Genomic DNA, 17018 nt, shown 5'->3' with positions numbered 1-17018 from the left:
ATAGAGGAATAGATGAGCATTCAAGGGGAATGGCAATAGCAACAAAGGGGGACAGCGAAGTGGAACACATTTCAAAAACTGCAAAGCAATCACGAGTGGTGTCTCTGTGTCAGGCAAAATACAAACACACTCACACACACACACACACACACACAAAATTGTATAAAAACGAGCAATCGCAGCCCATCGATGGCCTCCTTCTGGCTGGGGCTCCTCCGTTTCCTCCGTTTTGCGTCCGTCGTCCATCTGCCTGCTGACTGGCGACAGCCGTAAAGTATCTGCCGGATCCCCATACATTTGACAGTTGTAATAAATTCTTTTTGCTTTTTTTTTTTATACCCTTGCAGAGGGTATTATAAAATTGGTCAGATGTTTGTAACGCACAGAAGGAGACGTTTCCGACCCCATAAAGTATATATATTCTTGATCAGCATGAGAAGCTAAGTCGATATAGCCATGTCCGTCTGTCCGTCTGTCCGTCTGTCCGTCTGTCCGTCTGTCCGTCTGTCCGTCTGTCCGTCGGTGCGTACGCGTTTTACTCAGCCATCTTAAGAGCTATCGGGATGAAATTTTTTTTGGGAGCTTTTTTTTACCCGGGTGAGATAAAGTATGAAAATCTTTGGGATCGGACTACTATATCATATAGCTCTGGAACAAAAATTTTTGCAAAAATTGGAGTATCCCCATGAAATTTACCAATATAATAGAATTTGATATAAAATCTCAGATCCCAAAATTTGACCCTGATCGGATAAATAGAACACAAGTTACAGTCTATATAAATCGGTTCAATCGCTGCCGGCAGCTCTGCTTGCTGCCTACTACGTCATCATCAAATCAACAGAGCACATGCATACACACACAGACGCAACGCTACATAAACTGTATGTGTATGCGTGCGTTGCTTTGCTTAGGGAATGAGGGAAGAAGAAGAACAAATTGTACATAGTATGAAGAGTAAAATTGTTTTGTTTGTATATTAATGAATTGAGTTGCAGAAAAGAAATTTTGAACATGTGAAATTATTATTGTCAAGGACTGCAAGGGTATATAAACTTCGGCATAGCCGAATTTAACTTCTTTGATATTTTTCTTTTTGTTTTTGTTCTATCTTCTGCCTTTTTTTTTTTTTTTTGTTGCCGGCCTTTATATTTGTGAAATTATGCCGAAACATTTGCTTTTACTTTTGTTGTTGTTGCTTTTGCTGGACGAGTATCTTCTACTGTATCTTCTGTGGTTTCTGTGAATATGTTTTTTAATGCAAAATTGATTGGAGCCCAAAAATGTCAACCATAAATATTTATGAATTCACTTGATTGCATCTCTAAAGTGTCAAGGTTCAAGGCGTCTGGAAAAATTCGCATTTGTTGTTGTTGTTCATCAGTGTTTTTCTTTTTGTTTTTAATGAACGAATAAATTTATTTCCAGCCAGACACGTCCCCTCTATATATATTAGACATCTATACGTATGTGACATGACCGACCAAAGTCTTTGATTTTTTAATCTCATTTGTTCATTTTTATATTATACGCTTTATTATGATTCCCAATCATCTGGCTAAACCTTTCTGTCATAAACAGGGCTGGATTTTGATTGTATTAGAGCCTTTTTATACAGGTGAATAAGCAACTCGTTGGACTCAAATGTTCTTATTCATTGGCATCTTTAATATTTAAGTATTCAATACCTAGTTCGATGGCTTAATAACTTTAAAACTGTATAAGAAAAATCTGAAAATATCCACCTTGAGTATTAGCTGATTAAATTTACTAGTAAGCATTTTGTTTGTAGAGTTTTTTGTTCTTTTTTCCAAGGAGTCTTAGTTAAAAAGTTTCTTAAAAGCTCCTCCTAAGGTTGATCAACGAAAAAATTACTTTAAGTCTAGGTTTTATGATCGAAATCTAGTTCAGCGTCTAGTCCATGAATCAGTAGAAACCCACTAAGTCTCACCCACTCACTCAAACCTAGAAAGATATTTAATAGTTAACTTAATCTGTTGAATTCAAAATTTTGATATGTATTTGCACCTTAAACAAATCTTTGCCAAGAAATTCATGAGCCTGACAATGCGGTAATCTAAAACCAGCCTTCGGTACGCCCCTGAAAAGTTACCTATATTATAAGAAAAACTGAAACGAATAATTCAAACGTTGCGAAAGCAGACAGCAACTTCTGGATTGCTGTAACCGAAACCGAAATCGAGATGTGACAAGGCAGAGCTGAGCAAAAGTTGCCAGCAAAAGCGGCTGCCACCTAAATTGTGTGTGTGTGTGTGTGTGTGTGTGCCACAAAATATTGTTTACAAATCTCTTCAGCAACGCCCACAATGCGGGGCATTGTTATCCTTATTGTTGTCCTTGTTGTCGTTGTTGTTGTTGTTGTTATTCTTATGCGGGTCAGAGGTTAGAGATTTCAATATTTACTTTGCCAGCTCACATCACCAAGAAGAAAAAGTTTCAAGGCAAAACCAGCTTAAAGATGTCTTAAAGTTGTGTACAGGAAGAGGATTTCATTTCTGGGTTAAATTAAATATGAAAAGATGGTGGTGGCATTTTTTCTTTTTTTTTTTCGTTTTCTTTTTCATTTTCTTCACTCATTGTGCACACTGCTGACATGCGAGTACAATTAATGAAAACTTTTCGACTCCCAATGTACCATAAATCGTGGTCAGGGTCTGGATGGGGGCCCAGAGGGGGCAATCAAAGCCACACGACTGCCATAAACCAGACTTGGCTACCAGACACAAGTCCGGTAGCCAGGCACTTTGTACCCACTCATATACCCACATACACACACAGAGAGAGAGAGAGAGAGAGACATAGGCGTATAGCTGTATTATCAGCTTAAGGGGCTGTTGTTTTTGTTGTTGCCATTCGAACAAGAAATGATTAAATTTGAGGTTAAACTAGTTGACTGACAGCCACCTATTATCGAACAAATTGCCTTGTCTGGCATGTCTCTGGCTACGTCTATGCTTCAGGATCAGGTTCACACAATTGCTCAACTAAGGACACTAAAAGAGCAATAATTATGTCACATTTTTTTCGGGGGGTAAATCGATACACAGCTGAAGCACGCATCTTTTCACAGTGTCTTGAACTTTAACTTGACTTTAAATGTGGAAAGCAAGCAAGCGAAAAAAAAAGAAAGTTTTTGCTCTACTGGCAGCAGCAGCAACAACGACAACGACCGTCATTAATGTCCTTTAAATGACATTTACCAAGACTGGGGTACTGCAGCGGATGGCTTGGCAGATGCCGAAATTGTATGAAATGTATAAAAAGTATGGGGGGTTATACGGGGTGAAAAAGGGAAAGAAAAACCTAAGCGGAAAAGTGTCAAATAAGAAACTAAATCGCATGTCGTCTGCTGTCTTCTCTCTGCTGACGGCTGCCGGACCCTTTCTGTCGTTTGTTGTTGTATTTTTATCTTCTTCCTGGCTCTTTTTTTTTTTTTTTTTGGTGGTATTTGAAATTTAAAGCGTCGCTCTGAATGATACCATTGGGGTCGCAGTTCCAACTTCTGCCCATTTGGCACGCCATACCGCCCCAGGGCAGCATTTAATTACGCTCGTGTTGCTTGTAATGAGGCAAATTGCTTTTTGCTGTCAATTAAAGTAAAGTTTTTCGCCCGCTGCCGCTGTATCCACATTCTCTGCCTCGATGCCATTCTCGTCGTCTTCGTCGTCGTTGGCAGTGCCCTCGTTTGGGGCCAATCAAAGGCGTGGTGTATAGGTCGCTGAGCAGTTGAGGTTGAGATTTTTGTGGGTAATATTGGCTGTAAAGTGTAGTCATTTCAGTCTCTAATTTCGCTTACTTACATACATATATGTATGCCCATGTTTCTGCCCCTTTATCCATTCGAATGTCCCGCCCCCTTTTTGGTGGTGTTGTTGTTGCTGCTGTTGTGGCACATATCCGCTTACGCTCTGGCGCAGTTACTGCTTCCGCGACGTTCTAGTTTTGCCTGCTCAAAAACTGACAGCAAATGCGTGTTTCAATATACACGTGAATGAAGAGTGCGAATGAGTGTGAGTGTAATGGTGGGTGGGTATATGGGTGTGTGTGTGTGTGAATGGTATGGTATGTTGTGGTGTGGGTGTTGTAGTGAGTGTGTGTTTGTGCAGTGTCTTAGAATACGTTTGTAAACATCTTAAATGTGCTTTTAATGAGCAGCTTCCCCAGAATGGCAGTCAGGCTGGCAGTCAAGCTAGACAAGGCAGCCATCTGCCTTACTTTACACATGTTTCTGTCCGCCCAGTTCCCCAATCCTCCCTCCACTCTCTTATACCTTTAATGTACTATATACATAGTACTCGCCCTTGTATAGCATGCTATAATATGGTATACTATGGCAGTAGGACAGTCGTTTCAACTGCGTTTACCGTCACCGCTGACGACGTCGTTGCCGTATTTTAATAACGCTAATTAGCGTTCTAATTAGTTGTTGTTGTTGTTGCTTTAGTTGGTGTTCGCCTTCGCCTTTAGTGTGCACATGTTTAACGTTTTAAAAACACGCATAAGACTTGCACACTCACACACACACACACACATGTTTAAACGTTTAATGTTAAGTGGTACTCGGGCCCAGAGCCAGAGGCCAGTTCATCGTTTGTTATTGCTGTGCACATGCGAATGTGAAAAGGAGTGAAGCTTAAAATATTAATACAAATTAAAATAAAGTTATTACAGGAATTTTTACATAACAAAACGAGGGGCGGGTGCCTTTTAAGCTTTTTTGCGTGCATTCCGCACATTTTATGAGGCCGCACACAAAAAGGTTGACCACGATATAAAGTTGCTATTAATTAGCCATTATACATTATACGAACATATTGCCACTGACGTTGACTTGTGCGTAATGAAAACTGCCAATGGTTTTTCTGTTGCCGTTGCCGTTGCTGTTGCAATTGTTATTGGTTGCTGCGGTCGCAACCATTGACCACTATGCCCTTCACGATTCATCAACAACAGACGCCAACATAAACACACAATGGCATTAAACTCATTTACCAATTGCAAACTGTGGTCACTTGTGTAAAAACAAAAGGAAACCCCTGAACAATGTAACTCTCTCATTGTGTATGCATAAGTTTTACCCAACAAATTTTGGTTTTCTTGTGAAATTCAGATATTTTGCTTAAAAGTTCCATGAAACTTATTTTTATATCAAATATTTATAATGAATTTTGCTAGAGCTAATGCAGTTGTCAGAGTTTCCTTCGTAAAGTATCTCTCATGGAAATTGCAAACTTTAAATTGACTAAAAACCTCCAGGCTTTAAAATAAATTTAAGCCCCTTTTCCCCATTTTGATTGCCTACATTAAAAATAACATTTAGATAGTTTCAGCCAATAACTAATAATAATAGTAAAATAATTATAATAAAATAAAGCAAACATATTCAGTTTCATTGATTTTAGCGTTTAGGTACCACTTGACAAAAATAATTAAAATTATTTGAAATTACAGCATAAACAATTAAAATTCAATTCAAATACTAAAGTCTTTGTTTAGTGTGTTTGAAAGTTTTTTATAAAAAATTAAAGCTACCTTGGACATTGTCTCTAAACAGAATAACAACTAAAGTAAATGTGTCATAAAGGTATCTTGATTCTCGTTGGTAAGCTGACTTTAAGCAGATATCAAGTAATTGGGTTTCTATGACACGTTTTATAAATACAAATGGAAATATGAGTTCTCAAATCAAGTAATTCACTTTAAGTAATTCGACAGAAAAAGAGAAAATATAATTTGTATTCTGACTAGTCAACAAGTCCATTGAGCCATCCAACATATAGATAAGTTAACAAAAATTGTGACATGCTAATAAAGTAATGACTCGACTTTGTCAAACTAGCAAAGATAAGTTATGTGGCCTAAATCCTAACACAGTAACAGATCTTGTGGGGTATATGTAGCTACATTTCTAAGCATCTCATATCCCTCTCTTATTTCTCTTTGGTAAGTAAAATGGACTCTTAATATGACAAACTTTAATATCAAAACTATTGAGAAGTGTAGTGCAAATTTCTAGTAAACAGTTTTCCAGAGTTTTCTTTTATATGTAGGTAGCAATAGTCTTTATTGACATCTCCAACTAACTACTTTTAAGGTTGAAAACTTTTATGCACAGTGTGCACACTTTAGAATAGCATATCTTTTGATGGTTTAATCCTATAAAATTTACATACACAGCTAATCAGGCCATGAATAAGATAAGTCGTCGTTACTTATTTCCGATAATTATAATAACCACATAAAAGGTTAAAAGAGGACTATAAAAAAAAATAAAGTGCAAACGTTTTTATCGTAATTTCTTTTTCCTTCCCTTAAGCGTTCAATGATAAAACACAGATTTGTAATTGTAAATGTAAATGTAAATGTTGAAGTAGCAATCAGCTCATAAAAAGATAAGTCTCTTTGAAATAATTGAAGCTAGGAAAAAAAGGAAAACGTTTTTATCATCATTTTTTTCTGTTTAAACAAAGATTGGGTCTATGTGTTTTTATATATGTGGCATATGTAGTGGGTTGGTCGTAATATTTTTTTGTACTCTCTTAACGTATTTTAAACCATAAATAACCAAAGTAAGTGAGGGTTGTGCTACACGCAAAAAACAAAAGAAGAACAACAGCAGCAGCAGCAACAACAACAACAACAACAACAACCATAACGAGGTTTGCGTGAGCTGTGGAAAACTGTTTTGCTTGTTAAAAGCTGTGGGTGTGGCCCCAAACAGCAATGCGTTCTTGTAGTTGTCATTGTTGTTGTCGTTGCTGCTGTTACAGTCCGGCTGTCGGTTGCGGTTGCATTGCCCGTGTCGACGATCAGAATCCCCTATGGCAACTTGGCCATGGCTTGCACTTGCAAATACAATTGCAGTTGCTTTTGCAGTTGCAGTTGCATTTGCAGTTGTTCATTTGTCCAGCAAAAAGGGGCAACGAATGTCACGCTGTTTGGTTCTGTGTTGGGTTTTGTTTGTTCGCCAATAACCATTAAGCGTTACAATTTGTTTGGCCCTGTTGTTGTTGCTGTTGTGGCACTTGCATTGGCTTGTTGCTGTCTACACGTTCGAATTTTGGATGAGTGCACGGATGGGTCATGTCAAGCAACAAGATTTGTTTGGCAGTCAGAACAGAGTAATTATTTTGTGCCGCTGCTGCTCCTTTTGGAAGACAAGTTGGAAATTTGGTTAGGAAATGTTCAGCAGGTTGTGTTTCCCACTATTGAAGTGTCAAACCGAGCTCGTCTGGTAAATCATTTAAAATTTCCAATTGGCTAGCCAGAGTCACTCACTCAACTAACACACACACACACACACACACACACACACACACACGAAGAGCAAGAGCATAGGCAGATAGTTTTCAGTTTTGGTTGGTTAACTGCCTAGCCAGGCCTTAAAATTGTACGGTAGCCTCAGCTTGTTGGTTTGTTTTTGGCTCAATTCGAGGATGCTTGTATTTAATTTACTGTTAAAATTAACGAGGCCATTGCCAGAAGCCAGCATATGAGTGTGTATGTGTGTGTGTTGAGGGGGAAAAGGGAACTAAATGGCAAGCCAAAACAACAATTTGGCAACAATTTGTAGCAATGGCCACGGCAAATGATTAACAATGCAGACGACATTGTGGTTAAAAGCATAATATTAGCATACATTTAGGCATGACCCGTATACATACTCACACATGCACACATACACAAACACACATACATACGTATATGTATATACACGGAATGGAAAAGCCATATGAAAATTAATTTTCTGGTATTTTGCTATCTCTTACCCCTAATACATTGGCTTATTGTGCTATTTATGTGACTGTCATTAGAGGAGAACAGAACAGAACAGAACCCGTATTAATTACATAACTCATTTATTTTTCGAAAACAAAACCAGCAAATGACATAAAATCAATAGCAAGGACATTATACCGATGGCTGATTTGCTTGGTAAACGCTCTAATAGAGCCATCATGGGACCATATAACCCGTAATCAAGCTAAACGTAATTTGAATCATGTTTTCCATAATTACTATCGTCCGAAAACCAAACATCAATCACGAATATTCACAAATAAACAAACATTACCATCTGCAGCATGCTATAGTAGTCCTCAAGATACTCTGCCGGAACAACGAGCAAAAAAATATCAAAGAATCACATATCAATTTTGAACTTTAGCCAGACTTTTTGGACTAATTTGTTCGATCATCATGCTCGTTAGACATACAAAAGCTTTGGACACCCTGTCGTATACTCTATAAAAATGAAAGCGGAAAATGGCTAAGCTTGACCCATGTGAGAGAATAAATTGTTTGTGGAATAGGTCAGGTACAATAGCCACAAAAAAAGAAGCGGAATCGACCATGCTGCGTGTCAACAAGCAATTTCCGTTTTACTATGGGCCAACAGCAACAAAATCTAACTCACACTCGTTTTTATTCTGCTGCAATAGGCAAATACGGCAGCAGCAACAACAACAACAACAACAACAAGACAGCAACAGTTGTTATTATTTTTACGATAATATTAAGCTGAACTGGCGAATAGGCGAATTGGCGGTTAGACGGTTTAGATGGTGGGCAGGCAATCAGCATAAAGTGCTTGCCATTAAAAATATCAGGCCGCATAATAAAAAGGCCGTTTCGCAGCGGAAGTGTCAAGCCGCGAGTAAAGTCAGGAAAAGGTATGGAGGGAGGGAGATTAGACATATTGTTGTTGTTGTTGTTGTTGTTGTAACGTAATCAAATAGTAATAAAGCCATAAAACTCGCCGCAACAATTAAAAGGGCCTCTAGCATAATTCCGCAGTTTTTTATTCGCTTCCCTTCTGTGTGTGGTTTTTTTCGTTGCCTACTTTTTTGGGCTGTTCGGCATTTCAATGCATTTTTAAAGCTTAGCCAAACAAAGTGGCCAAATAATTGCATTTAAATTAACCTTGTCGTTGCTATAACGTGTGTTTTGGCCTTAATTAAATAAATTATTGGTAGACTTCTTTAAAATATAAACTTTGGAATCACAATTTAAAGTTAACTTGTTTTTCTTTTAATTTTTTTTTTTTTTTGGGGCCACTTAAAAACTATTTATGATGCGTGCGAGCAAGCGTTAAGTTGTTGTAGCCAAGAAAAGAGGCAGCAAATCAACTCAACAGCCAGGCGACATCTTCAAAATGAATGGAATGGCGCAATGGTAATGGCTCAAAATGCAAAGTGCAGTCAATTGAAATGTAAGGTCCAAGAAGATGTGGAAGTCAAAACGGAAACGAAAAGAAACTGCCAGGCAAATTGGCTATGCAAACTGCAAAATGGCTGCTTCAGTAAGCAACGCCAAACAAGAAACTAAACTCAACTGAAGGGTACGAGAGCTTCATTCTCTTTCAAGTATTGAAAGGAGGAATAACAAATAAAAATAAGAAGAAGAGGAGGGGGAAAAAAATAGAAAAAGAGTAAGACCAAAGGCAGAACATTTTCTTTTCACTTTTTTTCTTAGTTTTTTTTTTTTTTGTTTTTGTTGTTCTCTCACTCTTTTTCTATTCGTTTTGATATTTCTTTTTGCTAGTAGTCGCACTTTAGATTTATTGATTGTCTCAGTATTGTTGTTGTTGTTGTGTTGCTGCTGTTGTTGTCCTTGTGCAGTCAGTCTTTGCCTCAGTCAACATCAAGTCTTAGCTTATTGCTGTTGAAAAAGTTGCAGTAGTAGCGGCACCAAAAACAAAGACGACAACACAATGCTGATGATGACAGCAGCAGCAGCAGGAACAGCTTACCCTGGCTACATTCGAGTGTAAAACGCACTCTCTTCCTTATACAATACACACACACATATAATATATATAGTATATGTATTATACGTCTGTACACATAAACTTACAACACTCTTTTCGTAAAATTTTTTTGTTGTTCTGCGTTTTGGTGCTGAAAACTTTTTGCAGCAATTCGGATTGAAATTCTTTTGTGTTTACAACGGAATTTCTTCTTTATTTTATGTTTGTTTGCTGCCAGCTATTGCAGAATCTCATTCTTTCTCTCTCTATCTATCTCTTTCTTTGCCCCACAAAGAGAACCCTAAAAAGAAACCCCAAAAAAGATGAAGCATGCAGCCATTTAATTTCCCTTTACACTGATGTAAGTCTTTAATCATCACTCATACGCCACGTGGCCCAGCAAGCTTATATGTATGTATATTCTTGCTGGGTTTTCCATTCTTTTCACCTTTATTTTTGTTGCGTTTTTAATTACTTTCGTTTCTGTTTGCTTTTCCATGTTTATATTTCAATAAATTTCTTCAGGTTGTTCTCAATTTTCAGTCTTTGCCAACGTCAATCCTCACCCTTCGTCTTGGGCACTTGTCATTATCAACACTTTTGCTAATGATTTTGGTTGCGCTTAATGAGTTTTCGTTTCCAGCAGCTTAAGTTCTGCAATATATAGCAACAACAACAACAACAATAATAATTACCATTGCCATTTAATTAAAAATTGCAGAATAATTTTCTTTTTCTTTTACGCTTTTTCCATTCTCTGCCTGATTCTCTTTTATTCTTTACGTTCAGCAGAAGCAGGAGAGGAATGAATAAAAAAAATAAAAAAAAGTTTTCAATAAACAAAAGCGCCCTCTGCAATTTGAAAATCTGCAAATTAGCACAAATGCAGCTGCCGAAGAAAGAGCAAAGGGGCGGATGAGGAGACGGTGGAAAAAAAGAACAAGAAAAGCGTTAGGGGAAAAGCATAGTAGAACGAACCAAAGACAGAGCCGAGAGCAAGCTGAAAGTAAAGAAAATAAAGCAGGGAAATAAAGTTTTCAATTACATTAAATCCTTGTTGGAAAAGTTGTCGGCACGCACAGTTGACAATTTATTGTTAGTTCTAGTAGTTGCTGTTGTTCTTGGTTCGCCTCGTCACGACTTTTGCACAAATGTCAGTTTAAGAGCTTTGTCCAAATGCGTTAATAAAATATATATGTATGTATATATATTTAGCTCGTCTAGATTTTCATCATTATCTGGCATAGAAACCCATGTGTATTTGTCTGTGTGTGTGTGTGTTTTTCCACAGGTGTGTTCAGTTTACGTGCCTGAACGTAACTTTTAGGCTTTAGCAAAAGTTTATGCAAAAGAACTTTGACGCAAGAGTCGGAGTACCCTTTAAATCTAGTCAGAAATTTAAGTAAACTAGCTGCCAATATATTATATTCAAGTGGAGAATTATAAGTGGTGAGATTATGCATAATACGCCAACCAGAATGCAGCAGCAATAAGTTGGATATCCCAGACAATTTTCCCAAGTAGACTGCTCACTGCCTCAAGTTGCAGTTGCTGTTGACCCACATTTGCTAGTTGCCTTAGGTACTGGCAAGTACACTGCATAATATACTTACATACATACAAATATGTATATGCAATATCTATGTATGTATGTATGTATCTCTCTCTATATATATTTTGGCAACATTACACTCAACGCTTAATAGTTTATGCTTATTTTGTTGCCGCAACATGTAACGGAGAAGAAGCATTACAATTTATATTCTACTTGGGGCGTTGCGATAAAGTTTTCTATCAACTCATCCCCCTCCCGAACTCTGACTACAATTTGAAGAATCCACTGTGGCTTATGATAAACTGAGTTGCACTTAAGCGCTCTCACTATACTATATACTGGGTAGCTTTACTGAAAATTCAATTTGTCTGGCGGATGCCTCCTGCCCATCCTCATTTCATGTAAGCAGCTTAAAAGTTAAATAAATTTCGTTATATACATATAATGCTTGCCGATTTCTTTTGCCAGCAACTGTGTGACTAGTAGAACTTAAATTGTGGTCCAACTGATTTACAATACGTACATACACTCACTCCCTAGTCTAGCCGCTCGTTGAGGTGATTTAAACAAAAGATATGCACAAAGGGTTTCTCGTTTTTTTTTTCTCCTTTGCTTTTATTTTCCTTTCTTTGCATTATTCTCATTATAACCGCCAACAACAATGACCAAAAAGGGCTAAAATGCACCAGCTCTTGGTCTTGAGTGTGCTTTTCATCAAAACACTTAATTTGCATAATTTTGTGAAGAGTCGGTTGTTGCTGCTGCTCCTGGACTGATGGCGGATGGTGGATGGGAGGGTGGTGGAGTGGGCCGCCAAAGCAGAAAAAAAGGCAATTTAATTCCGCCAGCTTTAAATAAATGAAATGCAACTGCCACAAAATATGGCGCACATATTTCAACACAAACTTTTCCATGGACTTTGAGCTTCATTCCCTTTACTCTTTAGTTCCGCCTTCACTTCCATCTTTACTTTCATCATACAGGTACACACAGAGTGGTGATGACCGGGAGGGAGGGAGAGCGGGAGCAGTCTATTTTGTGTGTTATAATATTTTTACTTCATTTAACCAACTTTGTGAAATGTTGGTTTTGTTCCCTGCATTTTGCATTTTTTGGCCATAAAAAATATCTCGAAGCTGTAAGCAACTAAAAATAGCATTTTTCTCGACAAGCAGAATCTTCAATGCATTTTACATACTAAATCAAGCTAATGTACACTTAATATAAATAGTCCATAGAACCAAAAAAACGCCTCAAGCCTCACACAAAGGATAAGATTCTTTGCAAAAGGAGGAGAGAACAAAAATCCAGGATGTTAAAGCCATCTTGTGGTATACTAAATTTAATAATGTGAGAGTTCTTCTCTTAGTTATCAACTAGCAAAGTCAGCAACACTAATCAAGCCATATCTATAAGTTTAGTTAACTTAGCCGAATTTCGATTACTTTTATGGTGAAGCAAACTAATTATTTCTCTTTCTTCTTTATTCTATTCCCCAACGTTCTTCAGCTAAGCGAGGACATTGGCTACGTGCTCTACTCGGCATTGGGATCCTTCTATATACCCAGCTGCATTATGGTCTTTGTGTACATACGAATTTACTTTGCTGCCAAGGCGCGGGCGAGAAGGGGCATTAAAAAGCATCCGCGCAAAACAAACAACGAACAGGTAAGTGTTATTTTTAGGTAAAATATTGCTTTTGAGTACAACGACGCCTAATGAACTTTGATGAAAGCGCCGCCATTACATGTCGCAGACATCCCTTTAGTCTCACAGCCAAAACATTGGGGCTTAGTCAAAAAAAAAGAATCAAAATTACGCCCATGTGGATGAATCTGAAACGAAAGATAGAACAGACCCCATTGTGGTTGTCGATGTGGCTGGTGTGGCTGCGCGATTGTAAATGGAAATTTTTACATTCGAATGAGCATATTACTGATGTGAGATGCAGACAGGCTGCGGCAAAACACGTGAGCTGGTGTGTGGCTTAAAGAGTCGGAAATCCCTGATTAAAGAGCTGTCAATTTCAACTAACTGGCATGCATTCGATCAATTTCTCATCAGGCTACGTGTTGGCTTTTTCGCTGCAACGCAGCAAATTTTCGGCCACGTCTGCTGATGCAGACCCCAATTCAATGGATTGGCGCAAACTTAATCGAAACTGATTGGCGGGAGTTCAAAGAGGGTGGGCAAAAATCTCTAATGAGCTTTGAACGTGGCCTCAATTACCTCGAAAATTCTCAAAAATTAAGCGCAAGCAAACACACATTTTCCCTCTCCTTAAGCCCAATACATTCGCAATTTGCATTTTCAATTAACAGGGACGAAACACGGAAAAAATCCAAACACACACACATACACACACAAAATGCCAGTGCAGCCAATATCAACGACACTTGGCCATCATTTTCTGCAAACAAAGGCTGACGATTAACGAACCAAAGTGTAAGGCATAGCAAAAGGCCTGCTGTGTGTGTGTGTGGGTGGCCGACATGCAGGTCTCGTATCTGTAGTTGTAGTTTTCCATTTTTTTTTTTTTGTTTTTTGAAGCCTTTTTTCTCCGTTAATTGCCCTTGATAATTGTTCCTGTCTCTCCCCAGTCATTTCGGGCAATGTTTGTGTAATCCATGCGCTATGTCGCCCATGCCAGACCATTCGCCGCCGCCCCCCCCCCCCAACTGGGTTAAACGTGTGGGAAATGGGAAACGAGGATTGGGAGTTGGGAGTTAAAGGTATTTTTTGGGACGATTTTCGAAATGGAAAACTGTTGTCGCATATGTTTGCCCATCCCCGGCCAGGTGGAAACTCATTTGGAATGCGTGAACATTTGCGAATCATCGCAACTGCCTTTGGTTAACATTCACACACTCTCTCTCTCTTTTTTTTGTCGGCCCCCACAGGTAACGAGCTTCACCACCGCGAATAACAAGAAGGGAACCATACCGATGCCATCCTCGAGCGGTGCAACTGCCCTGCAATTGCATCAGCAACGCCAGATAGCCACAATTGAGACGCCACCGAATAGTGCCACGCTCCCCATGCAAATACCAACGGTGACCATGGACCTAGCCTCGGATATATCCACATCAGAGGCTGGCGAATTGGAAGCAGTGGCCGCTCAAACAGTTCTGGCATATGCCAATGCCAATGCCAATGCCAATCCCAATGGTGGATCCAATGCTATGGCTAACGCATCAGTCCAACCGTGTCCCAGTTCGCCCAGCTCACCCAAAGAGACTTTGCAGGTGAGCACCATAGCAACAGGACGTGTTGGTCTCAATGTACCCGTGCCGCCGTCCATGGGCAGCAACAATTCCATCAATGTGCTGAACAACAACAATGGCACTACAACTACCGACACAACGGGGACAGTAGCACCTGGAGGCATTGGTAGCACAAATGCTGCAACATTGTCTGCCACTGCACCAGGAGCAACAACAACTATGACGACAACAACATCATCGGCAACACCAACTGGCAATGAACTGCGTGTATCGCCAACAGCCGGACAACGATGTCGGGCTCTCTCTGTGGGCATCGACACGGACATGGTGAGTGAATTCGATCCCTCCAGCTCGGACTCGGGCGTAGTTAGCAGATGTGCAGTAGCTGTGAAGCCGCTCAAATTTCGCCTTTGCCAGCCCATTTTTGGACGCAAATCGAACCAACAGAGGCGCAACGAATCCAAAGCAGCAGCAGCCAAGGGTAATGCCACATCCAAGAATCATCAGCAACAACAGCAGCAACACCAGCATCAACAGCAGCAACAACAGGCCATTAAAGCTGAACTCGAGCCAGCCATTCCAAAGACACCGAAGCCTCGTGACCCCGAGAAGGAAAAGAGACGGATAGCCCGCAAAAAGGAGAAACGAGCCACCCTGATTCTTGGCCTGATCATGGGCAGTTTCATTGCCTGTTGGCTGCCATTCTTCTTTCTGTACATTCTGGTGCCAGCATGTAGCAGTTATTGCAATATACCGGAATCGGCATTTGCGATTGCCTTCTGGCTAGGCTATATGAATTCGGCGCTCAATCCGGCCATCTATACCATCTTCAACAAGGACTTCCGACGAGCCTTTCGCCGCATCCTGTTCAAGTGATGTTTGGCCTACGTGTGCTGTTACAGGTGCGTTTATGCGAGCATCGAGAAGGCTACCGAACGTGCCATGGGCAGCACACCCATGGGCTATGGGCATGGCATGTATCAACATTACAGGCGTTAGATTTGCTACAGTTGCTTACAATTTTATCATTTCATTTCGTTTCGCTTGTTTTTTCGTCATCGTGTGCGAATCCTTGGGCCAATCCTTAGTTGAATTTTGATTTCGAAAGTAACGAACATTGTAGCTCATTTCAAAAGCAATGAACGGCTGTGAATTTGATGGAATCTCTTTCAATTTCAATTTACGCGTTTTTGGTTTCACATTTTTCTTTCACATTTTCTGTTGAACAGGAATCTCTCTCCTTGAACCCGTGGCTCACCTTACATAAGCACACTCTTCACACTCACAAAAAGGCTCATAGAAATGCATGAGAAACCCCCCAATCTCTCTCCCTCCCTCTCTCTCTCTTGAGTAGTAGAAAGTTTCAGCTAAGCAAACATCTATTATGCGACCCTCAAAAGCGATGAAGATGCCAACGTCTATGGCCATTCAACTTGAAATAATTTCACAAAATTTCCATTTGTGGCTCACGAAAAATTGCTCCAGCTCGGTCTCAAAAAGGTCTGGGCCCACCTAGAAGCAAGCAAACAAACCGAAACGCAAGAGCAGCAGCAACAGCATCGCACTGAAAATGCAGTGGCCAAATGTGTCAACAGGCTGGCAAGTCAGCCAAGGTAACATTGTTGGTTGTAAGTAGACTTTGGTACAGTTTGCCTGGTAACCGATACACGGTCTACCCACACGACCCCCTCCCCCACCCAATTTGGGGTCAACAAGTGTGCCACACGACGAGTTGTATAGATTGTCAAGCAGCAAAATTTAATTTCTATTTGAGTTCTCTCTTGCCTTTTCTTTTGGCAATTTCGTCTCGATATATACTGGGTACGATAGGAAAGCCTTTGGTTAGTTTTTGGACATTAGCCAGTTGAATAATTTCATGTGCACATAAAGGCAACTAACTTATAATCCAGAGAACCCACACAAAATAAATTACAAAGTATTCACTTTGTACCCACACAGAAAATTGACCAAAAACTTGTACAATTAAATGAGGGCGTTTAGATAAGTACGTATACCAAGTAAAATTTGACTAACTAAACTCATAAATACCGTAGAGTTCACTTAAAGGAATTTCCAACCTATGGTTTTTCTTTTGTCTACGATTTTATGAACTTAACATACCCTTTGTATATGTACAGGGTATTTGAAGACAAAAGGAATTGAATCGATGCCTGACTAATAGGCACATACCAAAAGTGAGAGAGAAATTCATATTGGCTTTGTTGCATCAGCATGTCATTCAGTCAGATAGTCAGACATACAATCAAAGCGAGGTAGTAGACATTTTTCGGCAGGCAGCCAAAACCATTCGGTTTCCAGCCTCCATTGCTCCCCTCCCGTGCAGTGGCTTTCTCTACATAGTATAGATTTCTCTTCGTTAGACAAATATGCATAAATTTTACGTACAATTTATTTTCGTTGATGCCTTGTGTCTCTCAGAATTTTTAGAGACTCTGCTGTGCTGTGCATC

The 17018-nt window shown here is 39.5% G+C and overlaps 1 protein-coding gene across 2 annotated transcripts in view; it reads left to right on the top strand.

Annotated features, from left to right (window-relative positions):
* Octalpha2R (alpha2-adrenergic-like octopamine receptor) overlaps positions 1–16562 on the top strand; it is a 45079-nt gene extending 28517 nt beyond the window's left edge. The window contains exons 2-4 of one of the 2 annotated variants that reach the window (XM_068300826.1): positions 12834–12992; positions 14225–14875; positions 14966–16562. In XM_068300826.1, the coding sequence (XP_068156927.1) occupies positions 12834–12992; positions 14225–14875; positions 14966–15424 (1269 nt within the window). In that variant the 3' untranslated portion in view covers positions 15425–16562. Of the gene's footprint in view, positions 1–12833; positions 12993–14224 lie in introns of both variants that reach the window. The other variant, XM_068300825.1, reaches the window with a different exon arrangement.
* The last annotated feature ends 456 nt before the right edge of the window (positions 16563–17018 follow it).

Source organism: Drosophila tropicalis, unplaced genomic scaffold, assembly GCF_018151085.1.
Source record: "Drosophila tropicalis isolate 14030-0801.00 unplaced genomic scaffold, ASM1815108v1 contig_878, whole genome shotgun sequence".
Lineage (NCBI taxonomy): Eukaryota > Metazoa > Arthropoda > Insecta > Diptera > Drosophilidae > Drosophila > Drosophila tropicalis.
The sequence above is the reverse complement of the archived record's forward strand: the minus strand, read 5'-3'. Positions and strand labels throughout refer to the sequence as shown.